We start from the raw sequence: 22740 nt of genomic DNA, 5'->3' as shown, positions 1-22740 counted from the left end.
GAGATTAATTTACTAAAATGGAAGTAATGTGCATTAATATGTACTTCACGATCCTTACCACCTCCTCTGTGAGGAAATGGCTCTCTTTGAGTGTCTCACTAATAGAGTGGCCATTGACTCCTCTGTATGCAAACATCCCCTATAGTTCTTGTCATTCAGATGTGTGGATGAGTGTGCGCGTGCAGAAAGACAATTAAAGATGTGACGATGTTCTGACAACTAGGAGAGGAGTGTGTTTTACAACGAGTTTCAGTCCATCTCAGAAAATGAAACTGGGTCTGCTATGTGAGTAAGTTGTGGGACCTTCTCCCCCACAAATTACTGGGTTTGGATCGCTGTAGTGAAGGCTGGGTGCTAGAGTCTCCTGTGTATTTTTCCTATAGGGAATTTTAATTGTGTTTAAACAATTTTTGGTCTTCTGCTCTTCGCAGTAGAGAAACATATGGTCCCACATTTGGTGACCAACTCTAGCTACAGATTAACATCTTAGATAACTGCTACATTTTGCTATTATGACAGTAAATGCAATTAGACTTGGGCATAGTGACAAAACATTCCACAGCCAGAGAAAAGCACATGCTCTCTACGAATTAGAGAGCCAGTATTGATTTGTAATTATATGTATGAGATAGAATGGTTTGTGTCTCCAATAATCTTTAAAGACTGCCATCTGCCTCTAGACAAACTTAAGGAGTAAACTTAATTTAGAAAAAAGCCTGCCGTGGGTAGTTAAGTCAGTTAAGGGATCAATTTCTAATAAAATTGAAGGATTGGGCTGTGTAATAATCCTTTGAACTACCTGCAGTAGCAAATTTATCCTTAGCTTTTGTTCCCCACAGTGTTACACTGGCACTCTACTTTCTGCTAAATGGTATGTCCAATATGGTCTTACCGAAACAAAATGTAGGCTGTGTTTGAAAGAATATAAAAGATGACTGCTATCGTAGTAGTAAAAATAATAATAAAACTCATCAAAATGTAGATAATAAAAATATATTAAAAACCTATCATTGTTAAATATAATAGTGATATGAAGTAAATGCTTTTAAGATTAATAATTTAAAATACAAATTATGAATGCATGCACATGTGCATACAAATATGCATACAAATGGGATCAACAAAGACCTCTAAGAACAGGAATGCTCGAGTAAATGTCAGTGTGAGGTATCTTTCTCTTCACAGGCACTCAGAGCTACATTTTTTCTCCTAAGCAAGAGCAGTTTGCCCTCAATGAAGTCCCTCATATATGCTGGGATTTCCCCTGCACTCTATGGCCTTACCCATTTGCTCTGGACTTTTTTGCTCAGCAGGATGTAAGGTCAATTTCAGTTTGGTAAAGATGAAATTATGTTGACCTGTATATAATAGATTTAAGTGCAGTAAGGGTTGCTCTATTCTCTTTCAAGATGTCTTTAGAGCCAGTGGAGAGATATCCTTCTTAATGTTTTTGGCTTAGCATTGCTATCCATTTAAGGGTTTACAAAAACAAAAAATAGCAGACTTACAGATCCTTCATGACATTTTTGCTAAAGGAAATGCTACATCATCTACTAAACTGCTAACAGTGGGTATAGTTTTCTTAGATAAGTCAGAAGTTCAGGGCAGTGTCAGAGTTTAGCCACGTTAGTCATTTATGATGGAAGAAAAGCCTCTATTAATGCTTATGCACTAGGATTAAGGTGACTTGAGTTCTGTAATCCCTCATTTTCAACTGTTGGCATCATGCTGCCATCTGACAACAGCTGTTTCCTTTTTAATCTAGTGTAAAAACTTCTGGGAGATTGTTGCTTGCACCATAACAAGCTCAGTGGTTCGGACTGTTCTTTTTGCTTCAGTGAATGTGCGTGTTCATTACAATGAAGCCCTTTTTAATGTATAGACCTATTGCATACAGCAAAATGTTTATTTTTGGCATCTGCTTTAGTAAGCACCCAAAGAGCAAGAAGTGTTCTGCATCAAAGCTTTTTTTCGTTCTGTAATTAGGGGCATGCCATGTGGGACAGCAGAAACTAAAATTTGTCATGAGAAAGAAACAGGCTTCTGGGTCACATAAAGAAAGAGTAAGCATTGCATGTTGTGACACTGCAATTTACACTCTTGGCAGAAGGCCAGCTGGGAAGTTCACAGAGCTTTTGAAGCTTCTGGAGCTGGAAGATCCTGCACTGGAACTGGACAATAGGCTGGCACCTCTGTCTTTCCTGCTAGCTGCTACTGTCATATCACAAAATGACATTTGGCTCAACTATTCCCTGAGCTTCAAATTGTTGGGTACTTTGGGGAAGCTCGACGTCCTTAAATACATCCATGAGAATCTTATTTGGACACTGTTGTATCATGGAATAGACAGACTCTGGTCTGACTGATGGCTACTCTAATGTTTGCATACATCGAATGCATTTGGTATTGCAGATAAAATAAAGCTTTGCTAAATGACAGATTATTCCTTGAAAGCAGAAGACAGAACATTTGGATAATTTATAAATGAACTCTTAGTAGTTAGCATTAAAAAAAAAATCCTTTTGAACTGGTGATGCTCAGAAGAAAAAACACTGCTGGAGTGAAGTGGTAGATTTAACCTATAGATCCTGCTCTTCTTTAAGGATGTTTTCTGAGTTTGGAAACACACTGCCATATAACACCAAAATCAAATAATCAATGGGACACTCTGTAGACATCAGTATGAGCAGGATTATGAGCTCTGGGAATGCATGTGAATGTAATTTTTAGAAGGACATAGGTGCTGATAATCTATATTGACATTTTATAGTGAGAACAGTTTTTTTTAGAAAGTCTTCAATTCAGAGTTGTTCTTAATAGTTGTATTACTCACCTTAGCAAATGTGTGTGACAGCTGTAATTCTTTAACTCAAAATATCAGTCATAAATTAATGGGCTAGAGCAATGCAGAGGATGTCTTTTTGTTTATCCATTGACATTTTTGATATTTACATTCCCAATCAGGGCATAAATACAACAGTTTCGCCTGACTAAAATGCTCTGTTAAAATTTAAAGACATGTTTATTTTGTGAATACATAATTCACTGAATTAGGATAACATTGAACATCCACTATGAGGTAAAAAACTTGGCCTGCAATTTAGAAAGAGGCCTGTGTTCTGCAGATAAGTGCACTGACAATGTTAATTCTGTGTCTAAAATGTTGCAGCTACCTGGGTTAGAATTGAAGAATTGCTTCATTTCTGCAACGCAGGAGCAAGCCAAACTGTGCACTACAAGATCCAGGTTTAGAACTGAGTTCCTGAGAGTTGTTTGTGACCACAGTACATTAAATGCAATCCAGATTTCATTCAGTGCTGATGTACCTAAGTCTAATGAGAAAATTGTGTTGTCAAAAAGTTTGACAAAGTCACTCATCAAGTTAATGTGGTGTGTTACTTTTTCAAAAAGTTAGTTTTTAGAAAAATGCAATGTAATAAAGTTTTTATTACTGCCCTAGATACTGAATCATGATTTATATATTTTTAATCATTCATACACATATTTATTGTCATAAGGAATCAATATTTTTTTTAATTAGTCTATTTGAAAATAAAAGTAGCCATGCTGGACTGGACCAAAATGTCCATCTTTGTGGCATCCTCTCAGTGGTTAAAAGATGCCTCTAAAAGAGTTTTAAAGCAGGGCCGACGTTAGGATGCTCTTGCCAGCTTGCAACCATGTGTGGTCAGACAATTCCTGAGCCAGATGTTCTTTTTATGGGTTTAGTAACATTCAGTGGATTTCTTTTCCATGAACATGTCTGGCCTTGCCTGGAACCCGTGTAGGCTTTTAGCTTCCACAACATCCTGTGGCAAGGAATTCCACTGCTTGATTACACAGTATGTGGAATGCCACCACCTTCTGTTGGTTTGGAACCAGCTTGCTTCCTCTTCGCTGTACTGAATTCCCCCTAGTTCTTGTGCTGGAAGAGATGGTGAATTGATAAAATTCTTTTTTTTTCTCCTTCAAGGTTTGTATCTCACTAGTTTAGGTCCCACTCTTCAGCTGCAGACTACCTTCTCTATCCTATTTGTTGCTTTTCTAAATTGGTCCATAATTATAGCAGCTGACAGTAGAATCGCTAGGATGACTTGTATGAGCAAGGTATACTGAATGAAGCTCTGAATTAGAAACGGTATTTAATATAGTTTAAATTTGAATATAGTTTAAACATAAGCACAGCTTCCGTTATATTTTATTTGGTGTTAGGGGCAACAAGCCTGTTAACTTAAAACCTGGTCTGATTGTATATTTTAGGCCGATACATATTTTATTAATTGGTGGTGTTTACTTCAGTAAGAATATGTTATGCCAGAAGAGTTTGCTGCATACCTTTATGACTTTAAAGACTCATTCTGACATACTCAGAGTACAGAAAATGTTACTTCTGTATATATTTGTAAGTATATGCCCAGTATTCTTCTGTATTTTGGGATATTCCCCGTATTTAAGAATAGTACATAACCATATATTTCAAAACTGTTGTTGTACTCTCCATCCCTAAATGTGAATAATACAAACACAGTACACATTAAATCTTTGTTTTGAAATTCGGGCCCTTTAAGGCAACTGCTGTGAAACTTTATTTTAAAATATCAGCCATGCTTTTCATAAAAGTACTTACCTGTAGTCAAAAGAATGAGAAATCGGTCTGAACTGAATAGTTAAGTGAAGAGAGTTCCACTGACTAGAGCAGAACATGTGAAGCCTTTGGAGGTTGGCATTCGTGGTGGCAGAGTATGACAACATCCTAAAGTTATTACCATTTCACAGCTTGTTGGCAGTTAAAAAATGATGTACTTGCTTCATGGGGAAAAATACAATTCCATTTTTGCCATGTAACAAGTACTTTAGGAGCACTCAGGACATTTAATGGTTATATATTATTATGGTTACATACTGTAAGATATATTTCTGGATAACATTAAAGCACACATTATACATTGTGCTGATTCCTTATGAAAATATCTTCCTGTGATTACTGTAATGAAATGTACTTTGCATAGATTATGTCTAGAACCTCATGCTTCCACAAATAGATAACTCTCAAACTTGGCCTATAAAGGGGAAATAATCTTCAGTTTGAAATCTGTTGTAATCATCTTTTACAGCATTTTTGTATTAATTTCTATTGATTCCCCAAAGCAATCAAAGGGAAGAAGGTGGCAGGAAATAAAGAAAAGAAGTGGATGATTTTGTCAGGCATTTTGCATTTTCCCTTAACTATTTATTCATGGAGAAACACTGCTGGGGAACTGCCCAGGTGACCCAGAAGCAGTGTACAGACACAGAGTCTCTGTGCTGATGCTTTGGTGAAACTGGAACTAACATGTCTGAAGGCTCAATAGCTGAACTTTGATTTTCTTAAATTTTGTAAGTAATTTTGATCTTCTGATTTTTGGACTTGTCTCGTTGAAAACGAACCTATGTCTGTGAGAAATGTGATTTTTTTATAAACAAAAGTTGTGCTGGTAAAAGCACTACTGCAGATGCACTGTAAAAGTGCTTCATGCTGGTACAGCTACCTTAATTCCTAAACAGTGAAGTGTGGAAGGTCCTAACGCGAAAGCCTCCTTTCAGTAATTCTTACAATTCTTTCAGTAAATGCTCCATAATTGGGCTCTGTTGAAAAGTTACCAGCCTGAACTGTAAATTTGCCTCTGAGTGTGAAGGTAAGGAGGAGCTAAAACTCGACAGTATCCTCATTTCAGCGGAAGCATTTGGGGAAGAATAGTAAGCGAATCTTTGTGGAGTTTCACACTTCTATTCCTTGCCCCCGCCCCCCCATTTTTTACCTGAAAGAAAGGGTGGTCTAAGTTATTGTTCATATTGCTGTTTCATAAAAGAGCTATGTAGTTCAGATAATGATGCTTAAATAAACCAAACTGTGGTCTAATTAAAAAGTACAAATAAAAGGCAAATTTGGGAAATACTTGGTTGTCTTTATGAATATCCACCATGTAAAAAACATACGAAAAGCGATTTAAACATTACAAAAGTGTTATGAATCCAAATCCTAAACAGAGAGCAAGTACTTCACCTCATGAATTTATGTCAAATTTCTGAATTGACACACATTATGTCAAATTTACTCCACCTCATGACTGGAGGACTGTCCACCTCCCGCTGCACTGTGCCCTGGTATAGCCAGTGGCAGCGCAAGGGAACTGAAGTCCTCTAAGGGCCCGTCCTCCTTCGCGTCTCTGCCGCTTCCTCTCAGAGACAGCCATAAGAAGCCTGACTGTTCCAAAAATACGCCCAACTGGTGCTGAGCTCACCGGGTAGGAACTCAGGGCTAAAATCCTTGTCCCAGGGAAATCAATGCAGGCTTAGTCTCTGACTCTGCTGGGGTCAGACTTCTACTTGACATGTTCCAGTAGTAGAAAAGCGGCTGAATTCAACCTTCCTGTCATTTATAACCCCATTTCCAAGGCTTTCTCATGCTTTGATGGAGTAAGGCTATTTTCTTCAGGAACAGTGATGATCCTGGTGATGGAAATCTGGTAATTCTTTGTCCCGTGACACGAGTGTGAGAATTACCCCTCAGTAATTTGGTTTTGAATGTGTTACCTGAGTTGGTTGTCACTGAAATGGTTACATGCTGTTAATAATATTTATCATGTCTCACTCTACTAAGAACAGAACCTATCACGGTGCTAAGGTAATGTCAGTTAGGCAATTAAAAGAGTTAAGAAAAGGATTAAACAATATCTTGTAATAATTTAATATTTAATATAACTTTGTAATAATATATATAGAATATACATTAGTTAATTAATAATTGAAGAAGTTAGAAAAAGAATATTCCTGATTAGTGTATGTCTGTTTATACAGATGATGAATGAGAGATCATATTTGGACAGTATTAGAGCTTTGTTTATTTGTTTGTGGTGTAAGTGTGCTGGTTTTGCCAGGTTTCCTGATTTGTCCTTTAATTCAGTACCCTATAGCTTGTCCTCTTAAATCTAGATTATATATGATAGCAAAAGAAAAGTTAAACACAATCTAATTTTATGTGAATGCTACTTGATTACCACTAACCTGCTAAGCTGACACAAACGTAATTTTATGATATTGGTTAATTTCACTGTTACGATTTTGGAGAAAATTGAGGACTCTTGCGGAGCAGAGGTACTTGTCTGTAGCTGAAGCTTTTGTGTATCAGCCAGCAGGTGGCAACTAGATGAAAGCTCCTATACGTGATTATCCCTGTGTGTACTTTTGTAAAATGTTCCAAAACAATGTTAAATTGAATAGGTGCTAAATTCACTCAAGAGCAGCAGAGCTGATAGTATCGGAAGTCGCTTCTTTGTAAATAATATGTTCTACGAAATTTCATCGTCGTGTGTACTCAGATAGAAAAAGAGTCTCTTTTCAACAAGGATTTGTGAAACCCTCACCTTAAATTACTGAAAGCATTTACTTCTTATATTACAGTTTTAAAGATGGTAAGAATTAGTTTAGAAAAAGAGCTAAAAAGAAAATAGTTTTGAAGTCTGCTTACACAGGGATTGCCAAAGTGTTTAATTACTGATGAATAGCTGATATGCTCTGCATGGAAAAGATATAACTTTTTCAAAATTTTCAAAAATGTAACTTTTCATTAATGCAAAATCGTAACTTTGTCTGATACACACAAGTTCATGTAATGTAAGTCAATAGCGCACTTTCTTATGGTTAAGGAAGGATAGAAAAGAGAACCTAATGATTATTTCATATCTTTAGATAAAGTGTCCCATGATAAGAAAGTGATGTCCTCATGAAAATTCTGAAATAGAAACATTAGTGACCAGATTAGAGTGCCTTTGGGCAATTTGATGCTATATTTAGCAAAAATGTATGAGAATGTGTAAGGATGTCTTCTGATCCTGGGAACTGCTTTCTGTCCCTGCAGAAAATGGATGCCTCCACTGATGTAAGTTAGTAGCACCATTTTCATTGACGTTGAAGTGTCGAGGTGTAAACTTCTTTCTGTAAACTGACAGAGCCGTTTTTGGCCGTTTTGTGCCCTGGCAGAGCAACCTAGTTGGGGCGCAGCCCGGTGCAGCCAGCGCAGTGCAGGCACAGCAAGGTTTCCTGTGCTGGTGAGAGATCATGCGGGATTGCCCCTCATTGGGAGCGAGCACTGACTTCTCACGCCAAGTCCTGCTGCCCGTCACGGCTGTACGCCTCAAAGCCACTTCAAGGGCAGGTTGACCCTTTGCCTGGGTACGCCTGTGCAGCCTCCTCCGCAAACAGCCCCGTGTCCCTGGCATATTTGGGGCTGAGCTCCATGATTCTCATTTTGTTAATGACCATAGTAATGTCTGCCAGTGAAGCTATGAAAGCCAAATCCACCTAGATTGAAATCTCAGGAGACTTGATCATAGGTGCCCACATAATTTTTATAGATTATATATATAGAAATGTACATATATATATATTCTTTTTTCCCTATATTCATACTTATTTATAAAATGCTTCGGGTTCTGAGGGCTTTTTTTGGTGGACCTATGGTAAACAGTATTGTTAATAGTGTGGGTTATTAAATAGTAAGATACTACATTGGTTTAAATCAAAGTAAATCTGATTGACCATTTTTTGTGAATTTCTTTGGAGTGAACTGTATAAACGTTCTGTTTTTCCTGCAGAAACTACACAGATTATATCCTGATGTAGGCAAACTTTCAAGTGTAGCCTTCTGTAACACCAGCTATTGCTCCCAAAATACACAGCACTGGTAGCATATTCTTGCCCTGTGTTTCTACAGCTCTTTCTGAACTCTGCTGTACAAACCTGGCTCTCTCAATCTGTCTGTAGGCAGAGATGAGCAAATTAGTCACAGCACACAATTTATTAAATTTAGTCATTGGTGACTGTCACAAGTGTACCCTTAGAAGACTGTGGCCTTACAGGCTACAAATTTAATGCTTTCTTTAAAATTATTTGTGACTATGAGTGTGTGACTATGCATCAGCCTAGAAATACTTAAGACTTTTTAATTATTGCTAGGTACACTGCACTCTACTACAGCTATAATTTTGCTTTGATCTTTACAGTTCTTGCTGTATGACTGGTATTTTTTCAGCTCTCTCATTGGCTGCATTCACTCACAAGGAACCAAACGAACACTCACATATCTGTTTCTTGTATAATTTATTTCACAGGTATTCACATTAATTTTCCCAGCAGTTGCTGTTCCATCATGTGAGCTACATTTTGAATGGCTCTGAAGAGCAAATAAAAAGCATCAGAAGTACCATCAGAAGCAAATAATCAGTCTTATTCCTACAGTATATATTTGTGGGGTTTTTTTGTCGAAAATTTGGGTAATCCTCATTACAATAACTTTATTGGAAAATAAGCTCCAAATTTTATACACTTATTTTCAAACTTAATTCAAAATTGCAAGTGCTAAGCTTTGCCTTAAAAAAAAAATTATGCAAAAGACATGGTAAAATTTCAGTTGTGTCAGCTGCTGTTTTTTTACAGCATAATAGAAATGAGCCTGGTAAGCTGATGAAAAAGACAAGACAAGAAAGAATAAAGGGACTTCTATTCCTCCCTTCTGATTTCTCTCTGATACTTACAGATACAGTTTTGCGATATGATATTTCTCAAACTGTAGTCAAGGCTTCACTTATGGTTAAAGCATGGTGCCCTTCTTTTGGGTTTTAGTGAAGTTTCTGGAAAACGCAGTTTTGAGTTGATACAAACCATTTTTTAAATCATGTTGAATTCAGAAGATTGTTTCAATTAAAAGTGGCAAAAATAATATTGACAGCTTGAAATATTCTATATTAAAAGTTGCAGAATTTGATCTTAGAGTGCAAAACATATGAGAAAAGGAAACATTGTTTTGTTTTGTTTGGGGTTAAGGAGAATGACCCAAAATGAATATTTTTGTTCCTCATTTCAACAAGAAAAAACAAAGAATATTTAGCTTTGGGTTAACCTGAAGTCAGACGTCTTTGAAGAAAAATCAAATTTTTTCACAAAACTCATGACTCATTTCAATTTCAGCTCATGACAATTGTTTCTTCCATTGTTGTGAAGCACTTGTCGGCTAGTAGTGACATTTCTGGATAGCTGTGGCTTAGTCAGTTTAGGATTCTGTCACAGTTTCATGAGCTTTTTGACTAAACTGAGAAAAATCTCTTCTCCTTCATGGCTGCTGCATGTTTTACTTTACCAGATGTTTCTGTGCTGCAAATTCAACTGTGATCCGATCTGCAGACTACAGTAAAATTAGAAGGATTACAAAGAGAAGAGCACTGAGCCAAAATGCAGATAGACTTAGCATTCGAAAGATAATGGTTTCAACTTCCTAGCCAGATGTAGACTGAAAAAACTGTTCCGGCCCCGACTCAAACCTGCTACAAAGCAGTCGGGGAGGTAGCTGACACAGACTGTGAACCTGAGTGACAAATACAGTCTTTTTTTTTCAAAGCAGCAAATCGCATTGTTATTTTCGAGTAGGTTCTCCACACTTGCTAGCACCATCTCTGTCTGACTAGAACAAACTTCAGCTGGTCCGTTCATCCATTCAGCGGCACTCCAGATGCTGGAGATAGCCTTTGACCTCCTGACTTGACAAGACAGCAGAGAAGGAGTTGTGAATTATGGGAATAATGAGTTTGTCTTAGCTTCTGCCTCCTTAATGAGTTTGACTTTGGAGAGACAAACCCATGATTTTTGAAATTCATGTGACAGCACTCTCACAGCAGAAAAGTGAATGCCACCAAGCCAGCCTGCAGGTATTCCTAACAAGAAATTTCAGAATGACCTTCCTGTTTGTGCTGTGGTGTGCAAACTGATCGGTAAGTCTGTTCAAACTGGATCATAGTCAAATATGTTCGAATCAATCACAGAAGGATTATAAGCAACAATGTGACAGAGACATTTGAAAAGCTAATGTTTTTCATACTAAAGTATTTGTGATATAGTCAGGAAAGTATTTGTGACCTTGTGCAAGACCCCAGTTCTTCATCATTCAGGACCTTCATGCTCAGGAAAGATGAGTTCAAGTAGGAACAGATATGAAAAAAGGCAACAAGGATGGTCAGGAGGATGGAAGATCTCTCTCTGAAAGAAAAAAACAAAAGCGTGTGGCTTGTTTAACCCAGCAAAGCTGTTTTTGAGGGCTAATACAGCTGCCTTGTATAAATGTAACATGGAATTGAACATGAACAGGAGATCCCATGCTCCAGTGTTTTTCTCCGTATTGTTATTTCATTTTCATATCCTAGTAGAGTACATCTACCTGTGCAGTGAGAGAATTAGTCTAGGAGAATTAAGAAGGACTGAGGCCATTATATTCTGAAAGGACACTGTCTTATGTAATTCTGTTAAAAAGCAAAATTCAGGTTTTGACTAGTGGCATACTTCAAATGATAGTTTATAAAACTAAAATTGTATCAAAACTAGCTCAAGGGAAAGGGGGCATTCAGAGTCACCAGTGAAGATCCCTAGGTCCGCAACATTGATGTTAACTTTTCAAGGGTGGCATGAAACTTCGATTGTAGTATTAAGGTTTCCCCAAATGTCTTGTACCTCATAGGGAGACACCGTACTACATTTATCATTTGTTCTCTGTGCTTGTGGATGCAGAAATCCATGCCATATTATCCCTTTTTGATCATGCACCAGAAGAAAGTAAGTATAGGAAAAAATATGCTACATTTTTTGGTACCTTTTGATGCAATTCAACAAATGGTGAGTAATCTTCATATTATTAGCCCTGTTGTATGGATAGAGAAAGGGAGGCAGGAGCTGATATGAGGATTTGTACAAGGATGCACAACAAATACATGTAGATAAATTACCGTTACTGAAACTGGTGTACGTCTGGTTAATTCAGCAGCTGTCTGACCATGAGGAAAACCAAAACGGATGAAATGGGAACCTCAACCAATCAAAACTCCAGGTGTTTTTTACAAGGTAAACAGATGGGCTGCACCAGTAATTATTGCTTCACCTTTGCGAAAGTCACTAAATTAAAACTTACCAAAGCAGCCACCAGAGTGCACCAGATACATTTTAGAACAATGTGCAAAAACAGAGGGGAACCATACAAAGTGTCTCTGCCTCTTGTTTTCTTTTTTATTAAGGGAAACAAATCAGTTGTTTAAAAATGTATGTGGAGGCAGTGAGGGAGAAGGTCAAAACTTTCAGAAAGCAAGGTTGCTTCTATGTTAATTGCATGTTGCTTACTGAAATTCCTCTGCATATTGAGCTGTGCCCAGATAGTATTGGACATTCTTTTTCCATAAAAATTCTGATCAAAATTTGAATTGAGGGTGCTCATTAGCTTGCAGGATCACACCATAAGAAATGTTCTTAATGTGCTGGCTATCAAATGTGTTTTCAGCTTTCTCTGTACAAGTGCATGACTTCATCTCTGTCTTTGATAATCAGGGACAGCTAAGTCGATGAAAACACCTTACATACCAGTACTGTACATCTCAAAGTACTGAATACTCCAAACTTTATATGCCATATGGTGCACATTTTAACTGAACGTTGAATTATCTTCCATATTTTCAAAGACAACATAAAAACATTAAAAGTGAAGCTTGTCTAACCAAACGTGGACATCTGCATGGGGACTTACTCCTCTAGTCTCCCTTTCTAGTCAGCGGAAAGAAATAGACAATTTTAGAGCGTGATTCATCTTTTATGTTCTAAAAGGGACAAACTGCATTTCTTCCACGGCCTTTCACAGGAGCCTAAAATGACTAGCATAGATGTAGACATCAAGAGTTAAATAGCAGAAATCTTACCCCGAGTGTGTAACATATAATATTCTTTTCTATATTATTTCTAGCATTGTTCATTAATGGCTGCAAAAGAGTATTCAAGTATGTGGTTCTCTATGTAGCAGAAGGGATCAATACATGAAGTATTAAGCTTAATAAGGGTTAGACTTCATCTTACAATATACAAATATTTCATGCCTTTTGCATGTGTTAGCTGGAACCCTGGAAACACAATTCAGACAATGGAAGTGCTGCCATTTCATTTGAATGTGAATTATGTAAGTGAGCTAATGAGACATTTTCTGATCTGTTTAAAATCTATCTGAACAAATTTTACATCAGATACCATCAGGGAGAGGATGAAAGTAGTATAGCCTGCACCGTATCGTTAAAAATATACTTTAGAAGTCACTGAAGTACAGTTGTGATTTCACTGCAGCACTGCACTGGTTGTCTAAACACTTCGATATTGGTTCTAAAGGGATTTCTGGCTCTCAGGGAGAATAAATCTATATAGTTCCATTGGAGACTTGTGGGCTCACCTGTTACTATTTCATCAAGCCAGTACTATTCAGTTGATTGCATTTTTACGTGGTGATAATTGATGCATCATCAGGGAACATGGAATATGAAAATCACCCATCATGTGGAAAACTAAGAATCATTGTGATTTTTGAATTTTGTACATGAGGAACTTAAGGTAAAAAAATCATTTGCAGTGATGAGTCAAAAATATATGTTCAACAAATATCATAACCTTGTAAAAATGGTGATAAAGGATGGTACTGCTGAGAAGTGTTCTTTTTAGCAATTGCTTTATAAAGAGAGATAACATTAAGCACAAGAATCCTGTGTAATCTGGTTGGCTCTGGCGACTGAGTATATTAAGTGTAAAGGTAGTGCATGACATCTTAATCTAAATATTTGAACTCTTAAAAGGAATTTTTGGATTCTGTAGCAAGACAGACTGATTTGCAATCTCCTTTCTCGATTATATCTCCTTTTACCATAGAAAGCTATATGCCTCAAATGGTGCACTTATCTAGTTGATAATAAACAACCTTACTTTTCAAATGATTATTCTCATATCTTTTTAAAAACATGAATATTAACTGCAAGCTCAGTAATTCCTGACTCTCTCATTGGTTTAGGCAGAAAATTGACTCTGGTCAAAAAGAATGGTGATATTCATGTCAGTTAACAGCACGGATATATCTGCAGTCCAGTTCATCTAGCTGGCTCCACTGTAAATCCAGAGTAATTTCATCAAAGAAAACTAAACTATGCTGGATTATGCCATCATAACAGGACAGAAAATAATCCTATCAAGTTGTCAAACATAGTAGCAAAGAAAGTGTGCCTAGAGTTAAGCTCCTAAATCCACAAGAGCTGTTATATGCTCAGCACATTTGAAACACATCGTATTAAAGACAGATTTAAGGAGGAGGTCTGTATCTCTGATGTTTTTGAGTTATCATTAATTTAATGTCTAATCTTATTTATAAATAGAATTTCTTTTTTTCTAGAACCTTTTCCCACCCTCCTCCTGGTATCCTTACAAAAGCTTTCTTACTCTCCTCTTGATTAGTAAAAGCTCATTCTGGGTTTTGCCACTCTTAATCTTTTTTTTCTTCTGTGGACTAGGCAGAATGCAAGCATTCTTCTCATTTTCCAGTTGCAGTAAAATTTTCTTTGAACAGTCCCTTGTGACACCACTTTGGCTGCATGTTGTTTCTGCATTCTTCTTTTTCCAGTGGAAGTACAGTATTTTGCGCCTTAATTTTGATGTGTTTTAACATGCTTATCAAAGAAAAAGCAGTTTATATTTTTATCCTTATAGCACCTAATATATTTTCTGTTTGGGCAAAGAGCTTTGAAAAGCACTCATTAAACACAGAATGTTTTAAATATTTTTATTTGTCTTTCTGTTTTTTTTTTATCCATTCTTTAAAGAAAGTTTTACAACTAAGTACAGTATTGGCATGTAACCAATTAGCTGAAGATTTTTGAAACTGCCAGGTCCTAAAGATCCTAGTGTTTGTATTTTAGTTTTCTTGTTTTAGTTTAAAGGAAAAAGATTGGCTCCTTACCAAAATAATGTATTCTGCATAGCCCGTTCAGCAATTAACCACACGTGTGCATTAAAAAAAGAGCCAAAGGCAATAGTCAATAAGTGCAGTGACCCTTAGTAGGATGTGTTCTCATTTTATGCTGATGTACTTCTAGGGTGATCAGTGAAGGTAGCTGAGCCTTGTTTGTATTAGTATATGAGAAATCAGGCAGTCTGAGCTCTTCAGACAGAGCCTGAGAGGTACACAACAGTGCGGTACATTTGCAGTGGGAGTATAAGGAAATCATTTTACAGTTTCAAGTTTTACAGTGTTTTCATATCCTTGCGTGTGTGCGTGCATGCCAATAATTTCTCCTGGAGTACTGCAGTTGGTGCACACTACTACTAAAGCTACTGTAGCCATGCTGCTAAGCCCTTACTTAAGCATAAGTGCAGTTGTGCCTTCTCCTTCATCTATTCCCTTTGGAAAATGAGAACTTCTGGGGAAGTAAGGCTGTATCAGCCCCTTTTCTGTGCACAGTAAATCTGCTGCAATAGAGCCAGTTAAAAAATAAAGAATTCCACATTGTTCCAAGTGGACCTGTTTTCCTTTTCTCTAATTTATATGTGAAAAGCTAACTCGAATCTGCTGGTACTATGCCCTATCTTTTAGTAAAACATTTAACTTTTAAATCTAAATTTGAACATTTTGATTTAAAATATTACTGTTTGCATACAAAACATATTTTAGTCAAAACACCTTGGCCAGCTGCCTACAAATAGTATCATGGGAGTGGAGATAAAACATTTTACAGGAGCCATGGAAGAGTCAGGCTATGCTGAAACCCACCCCTACCTAAACTCTTTATATGCATTTAAGACTAAGTCTTAAGCTGACCTTCAGTGGTGTAAGAAGTGGAAAGGCCTCTCTGCAGTAGGGTCCGTAGATATTCAGCTAAGTTTTGTTGTGGTTGTAATGTTGAGACTGTTCAGGAAATTTCATGGGGCTATTACCCTTTCTTAAGAGGTAAGGGACATGCAGTTTGACATACTGTAAAAGGCCACCCTTTTAAGAAGAAACCTATTTGGTGAAATCATCAGGTTAAGTCAGTGACAAAATTCCTACTAGTTTCAATTATACCTGGATATCACCCATGAACTCTGCAAAATCAACAGCTATAAATATCAAGTGTGTTTGAGACTGACTCTGAAGGACAAACTGGTCTGGCTTAAACATGACGACAAGTTTTTCCTGTTTGATTCTTAGCCAGGGGCAATTTTAAAGTGTCCATAGGTCAAAATTACTGTGCTGTCCCTGCTTGACAGCTCCATTCTAGAGATGAGCTGCATAGAAAAATGCATGGGCTATATATGCTACTGTTTGCAGCATTGCTGTTTAGGTGCAGGCTGGTTTAAATAAATGGAGATGCAGAACTCAGGTATCTTCATGCTGCATAACATCTCACATAGTACAGCACTTAATTTTTCAGATTTTTAATTGCATGCAAAGCAGTTGCATGATTTTTTTAGTTTTAAAAGGAAAAAAGGAAATTCAGTGCAATAGTTTGATACCAAAGTCAATGCATGCACTTATGGTAATAAGCACCTGTAATTCAGACAAATCATATCCTTCTGTGAATGCAGGCACAAATTGTACGCCTACATACTGTACATACATTTAGAGGATATGTTGTAGTTGCCATGGAAAGAACAGCTGTCAGTGTTGGGGTACAGATCCTGGCCTACCAAATCAAAACCAATACAAAGGCAGTGAATCTGACTGCTCCAGCCTTTGTGGATGGTGCAGTGCTACAGATGGTGCAGAGGAGGTTGTCCCTAAGGAAAAGGCCTGTCCAGAGGCTGCTGTCCTCTGGCAATCCCTGGCTGGGAGAACGTGACCTTGGAGCTACTGGTGGCAGGGTTTAAGACAGTTACCTTGTGTCCTTGCTTTTCCCCGCCTCTTACTGTGATTTGTATAATGATAGTTTATACATGAAGAAAATAATTTTCATATATGAGACGTTAAGGCAGGCAGGGAGCTATCCTGATTCAGTGCAATGGACAATGCACAAAGCAAGCTAACGGAGGAAAAAGAATTTTTTTTTCTTACCTTCATACTATGTTTGAATCATAGCAGTCTCTAATCAGAGGATTATACGTGGCAGACAGCAACAACAATCCCCCCCAAACTGTAAAGTTTTCAAAGTGCAGAACTTTCTAATTGACCAATTTCTTCTTAATATTTTGCAATAAACCTGAATAAGGAACACCACTGCTTAATATTCACATGGTGTATAAAAACACAAGAACGTTAAGGCTATCCTATAGAAACACATTTTGCTTTATAGTCCTATTGTTTTACTCCCGATTCATATGGTTTGTTGCAATAACTGTATCTAGTCACAAACGAAGCCTTGCTCTCCCACAAACGAAAGAAAAAGAAAGAAGGAAAGAAAAAATAAAAACAGCGTGAAACATTCACTTTACTCATGTGCGCTCTCGCACTGAAACCAATGAGGGAAAAACCGAAGACAGAGGCTCGCCTTGCGAGCGTGCTTGCCGTGGAGACGGGGTCTGGGCCGGGTCTGGGAAGCGGCTGTCGGGGCGGGGGGGGTAGCGAAGTTTGCATATACATATATATATGTGTGTGTGTGTGTGTGTGTGTGTGTGTGTGTGTGTGTATATATATATATATATTTTTTTTTTTTTTAAAGAGGGGGGCGTTGTGAGCTCGCCTCACAGGGCTCATCTCTGCCGGGCGACAGGGGAACCGGTGCCGCGCAGCCCCGCCGGCAGCCCCGGGCGGCGGCGGCGGCAGCGGCGGCGGCGCAGGAAGCGCTTCCGCCCGCGGCCCTGCCCCGCTCCGCGCCCGGCGGGAGGCGGCGGCCGCGCTGGGCTGGGCCGGGCCGGCCCGGGCCGGCCTGCGCCGCGGCCTCGCCGCCCCTCTGCGCGCCGGCGCCCTCGGGAGCTATGCGGCGGCGCGCACCATGAGCTGGCTGTCCGGCTCCCGCGGCGTCGTGCTGACGGCCTACCACCCCAGCGGCGACCCCAGCGGGTGAGTGGCGGCGGGCGGCTTCGCGGGCCGGGCCGGGCCGGGCCGGGCCAAGCCGGCGGCAGGTGCGGCGCGGCGCGGAGCGGCGCCGCGGTGCTGGCGGCCGCGGGCGCGCTGCCGCCGTGCTGCGCTGCTGCCCCTCTACCGCGGGGAGGAAGCGGAGTGGGCTGAGCGCGGAGCTCTTGCGCGGACTGATCTGTTGTCTGAGTGCCCTAGCAAGTTTTCTCCGTCTTTGCACTTTTCCCCGCATTTTTCCAAACTACTTTTTTTTTTTTTCCCCCCTTGTCCTCTAATGACTTCCGCACTTGGCGAAAACCCGAGGCGTTTCGCAGGTGTGCTGCAGGTATAGCGCCAACGGCAAAAGCCCGCTGTCGTCAGGGCGTCTGCAGCTGAGAGCGGGAGCGTGGGTGCTGAAAGAAGTGGTGGGCGTTGTAACCCGGCTCGGTCTCGGCTGGGCGTTTTCGGACTTGGAGTGCTTTCGGGGTTTGCAGGGCACAGGGACGGGTGCTGCCCGGCGGCTTCACAGGCAGCTGTACCCTAGCGGTGTCAAGGATCTGTCTGTGGGATACCCTGCACAGATTTTCACACCACCGCTTTGCACATTACTGCTTTGTTCTTTGCATTATTATTATTTTTTAATGTGATGAGCTGAAAGATGGTGTGGGTAAGGGCAAGATAATTTTTTTAAGGGTTTATCTTTTTGCTTAAAAGGTAAAACTGATGACCGGCCAGCCTGAAGGCTGAGCACTTCCTCGTACCTCGCAATGAATGTTTAATACCATCAGAAGCATTGCAGGCTTTTCCATAGCAGCACCTGGAGAGACTGCATGTGGAAAGGAGTTTTGTCCTTAGGACCCACTCAGTCTTGTCTCTTCCCTGCTGGAACTGTCAACAAAGGTCTCATTGAGAAGGATGGGACTTTCATTAATACTGAGGAGGCAGCTGAAGCTGGAAAGGTATTGAAACTGGCATGTGACTTAAATGTATGCATAGGAAGAGCATTTCTGATCAAAGAGGTGGCAGTCGGGGGGGGGGAGGAAGTGCCATTTGTCACTGTGGACAAAAGATAACTGATACACCACAATATGTCACACCAACAGTCAGTCCATGGCAAAGGCAAGAGCTGAACTGAGAAATGCAGCCTATCCAGTGTTCGAACCACAAACCCTCTTGTTTGTTGAGGACCTGCCTTCCTCATAAATAATGTTAGTAATTAATTCTGCTTTAACTCCTACTGTCAATTTAGCTATGTATGTAAGGGCACTGCAGATCCATTTGTTTATTAGTATATGCAAAATATGTGCATTTCTGCAAGGAAATCACAAAATCCACCCCTTTATTATTGTTTGTGGTGATTTTTCTGATCTCAGGTTTCTCATATCTCTCCTCAAATTTATCACTTAGGAAGGACAGAGTGAAAACCACTTCTCCTGTTCCTTGGGATAATCTCAAAATAAGGATATGTGTTTCTATAAACTTTGTCAGGTTTGGTTCCGTCTTTCTGTGCAAAACTGACTAGATACATAACTATGTTGAGCTGCAGTTACTCTTCACCCATGGAGGCCCAGGATGAATGAAGGCAGTCCTGGGGACCCGCTCTGTAACCTGGAATCTGCTCTCCTGTGCTAACACAGCAGTGTTAGGAGGAGTGATCTCGTGAGGTTCCCACTAATTTGCAGCTGCTTCTGGAGGCTGTCTCCTGGGTTAAGTGAGATATTGCCATACAAATAACAATGGTCCTTCAGCAATTGTTCTGATGTGGAACAAGCCCTGTGGGTTTAAAGGAGTGTATGCAGGGGGATAAAATGTGAAGAGCAATCTTCTTTTCTTACATGTATCATAGAAATGTGTAGGTTAAAGCTATGTAGAACAGAGAGTTCCCACATTTAGTTTGCTCGAGTTCTCCCACTGACCCTGTTGTGGCTTTCCAGGCCATTACTGTTGCCATTTCGCTCTCTAAACTAAGATCCCAAAGGATGACTCTCCACCTTTCTGCTGTACCACTCTAAATTGGGACCTTAGTCCTATGCCTCCCATCTTCATTAACCAGGATCTCAGCTCCATGGTTCTTATGCTTCAGCTCCCACCCATCCTACATACCCAGTCTCTTCCCACTTCACTTCTGAAATGAAAGACATTTGGAATTTTATTTTCATGAGCAAATACTTGTAATACTGCATTTTTCCCCCTGAAAAAACTTTTCTCAGAGTTTTGAATGTTTCTGTGGGATTTTTTTTCCATTTTTTCTAATCAGTTCCATTCTGCATCAACATTCCCAGTATGTGCAGAACTATGCGATAATAATAAAAGGAAACTCCCAAAGCTGTATCGTTCTGAAATGTCCCGTGGAAGTACGTTCTTCCTTTATGCCCTGAACAGTACGTAAGTGTACAAGTTCTGACGTCCCGATTCTGTTTTTACTACTGGTGTGAAATCGTAACTTATTTTTCTCTTTTTAAAAAGAACAAAACAAAAACAACAAAAACTTCAATGTCTCTGAGTTAGCATCCCTCTGTTTATTTGAAAATTCTTCAATTTTTAGCAGAGATTAAAATATTAGGAAGATTAAGAGTTAAGCTATGTTGAATTATTTTTTCAGGGGCATTCAAAAAAAAATAAGCGTTAGAGATTCCATTGTCTTCTGAGGATTGGAGATAAATCTCCTACACAGTACAGATGTCCTGGAAAAAGTAAGACATTGACTGTGCACCAAATGCAGTGGCATCCTAGGAAAGGGCTACACTTCCTAACCATTTATTTTCTTCGGGTCTGAGAGAAGTCTTGCTTCATAAAACTCAGAATTTTACTGATCTGACAGGTAAATAATTGTGCAGCTGTTTTACACTTCTTTCTATTCCTTTAAAAGCATGCTGAGCCTGTGAAATATTTCCTCTAAAAAAGGCCTACATTACCACTGGTTTGTTAGGCTAAAATCTAAGTCAGCCTTAGTGTGATTACTGTCAAGTTTGACAGTTCAGCAATATTGGTTTGATCAGAGCTGTCATCTTTGCCAGACAGTATTTATTTTGCATTTTATGTTAAAGTAACAGTTGGAGGAATATCTTCTTATAAATATATTTTATAAATTGATTGTGGGTAACTTCTGTAGTATACCTATGCTTTTATCTAAGAACTTTTTAGGGAAATCACAAAGGCAGATTACCCAGTATCAAATTGAATTTTAATAGCTCTCTTCCCTATATTGCTTCATTTTTCTCACTTCCCGGTTTTAACCCATTAGATCCACTATTGCTTTATTGACTGTCTTGCTACTTGCATTTTGGTGTCATCCCCTTTTCTTTACGATGTCCACCTACAAGCTTGTACATTGTTTCTTCTTGTTTTTTGGTACAGAACCATTTGTAGTTACATGGACTGCAGTAAGTAAGAATGAATCCATTTTTGGTGCAACACTCTGCTCCAGCAGCCGTTTATAGTCATGCAACCCTTGTCAACACAAAATGTGGAAGTCACTTGCTTAAGCATAGATGTTCAGTTCCATTTAGGTTCCTTGCGGGGGAATTTTGCTCCTACCTGCTGTGGCAGAAAGGACTGCAGGTCATGTGTTGTTTGCCAGCCACATGTAGGCATTTCAGGTAATGACAGGCTTTTCATGTGGCTACCTTTGGGCAGCTGAGGCTCATCCAGAGAGTCCTCTACAGGACTATTCCTGTACAAGAGTGAATGTGTAGATGTACATACATACATATATGTATGTACATAATGTATGTATATAAATGTAAATATATATGTATATTTAAGACAAGACTAAAGCCAAGTCACATGTTCAATGGATAGGAAGTAGGATGTAGCAAAACTGCAAGTAACTGAATGCACGCAGAACAAACTGCATACGTACCAGTGCGCTAGGAAAATAAAAGTCTGTTACACAGCATTTTCAAGATCCAAGCCTAAAATCCAAACAAAGTAATAGTTAAGTGATTTTAAAAGTTGTGTCTGTAGGTGTTTGACTGCTTTTCTCTCCTCCTTACCTTCTGTGTCGCCTAGGAGGCTCCCGTTGTGTGCTGTCTCTCTCTTCCTGCTCCCAATTGTCACGAGTCAGCATCTCCCTATATCTGTTTCCAGTGAGTCACTGTGCTTGCTCACCAGTGGCCAGCGCATGCCCTTCGCATGCACTTCTTAAACTCATGCAGAGGAAAACCAGTTGGAGTTTCGAAGCTTTGCAAGCCGGTGCCTTTTTAACATCGTGCGCTCCCAAAGAGCCTGTGAGTCTTCACATTGCTAATGGCTTCCGAAGAAGGACTCAAACACTTCATAAAGACCAAAACATGGTTTCTCAGAGGCCACGCGGTTGGGCTCCCCCTCGCTTATTCTGCCCTGTTTAAATCTTGCTCTGGTTAGCTGATACGCACTTGCAAAGTGAGAACAAGAAGTTTGGTTTCCCTTAGGTGGAACTAAAAGCCAGTCCAGTTCTGTAAAAAGTGCTATAAGCTTTCGCTACCGTAAAAGAGAAGACTGCCACCTCCTCAAGTCTCCTCTTCTGCGTGACACTTGCTAGCTAGGACCTGCTGTCCCTGAGGTCCCCTGCCATGCTTCTTTGCTGAATCCCTGTGATTTACATGGGGAGATGTCAGCTGAAGCTTATGGAAGTTGCCCTTTGTGGATTACTGTGTTAGTCTGCTTAAAACAGAATATTTATTTTTACCTGTCTTTGTAAATATGGGCCTTACTAACTTGTGGCAGTAGTATCTGTGCTCACTGTGAGGATCAGTGACAAGGAAGGGGCACAAAAACTTGGTGTTTTCTACAGACAACTAAGCTCTAACCTCACTCACTCGCTACTCCCTGAGAAAGAAAATCAGAGATTTTCTGAGAAGAAATTCAGAAGATAGAAGTCCTTTGAGCTTCCAATATGACAGACTTTCACATAGTGATTT

General features: G+C 39.4%; 1 protein-coding gene across 5 annotated transcripts in view; it reads left to right on the top strand.

The window, feature by feature from the left end:
- ARHGAP18 (Rho GTPase activating protein 18) overlaps positions 1-22740 on the top strand; it is a 97435-nt gene that overhangs the window by 9515 nt on the left and 65180 nt on the right. For 2 of the 5 annotated variants that reach the window (XM_064508969.1, XM_026120177.2), the window contains exon 1: positions 18568-18798. The exons of 1 other annotated variant lie outside the window; for it this stretch is intronic. Coding sequence is in view for 2 of the 4 variants with exons in the window: in XM_064508967.1 (XP_064365037.1) it covers positions 17778-17845 (68 nt within the window). In the remaining 2 variants the exon portion in view is untranslated. Of the gene's footprint in view, positions 1-17613; positions 17846-18566; positions 18799-22740 lie in introns of those variants that run through there. 2 more of the 5 variants (XM_064508967.1, XM_026120156.2) reach the window with 2 other exon arrangements.

The sequence above is a fragment of the Dromaius novaehollandiae genome, chromosome 3 (genome assembly GCF_036370855.1).
Source record: "Dromaius novaehollandiae isolate bDroNov1 chromosome 3, bDroNov1.hap1, whole genome shotgun sequence".
Taxonomy (NCBI): domain Eukaryota; kingdom Metazoa; phylum Chordata; class Aves; order Casuariiformes; family Dromaiidae; genus Dromaius; species Dromaius novaehollandiae.
Note: the sequence above shows the minus strand (reverse complement) of the source record. Positions and strands in the feature narration are given on the sequence as shown.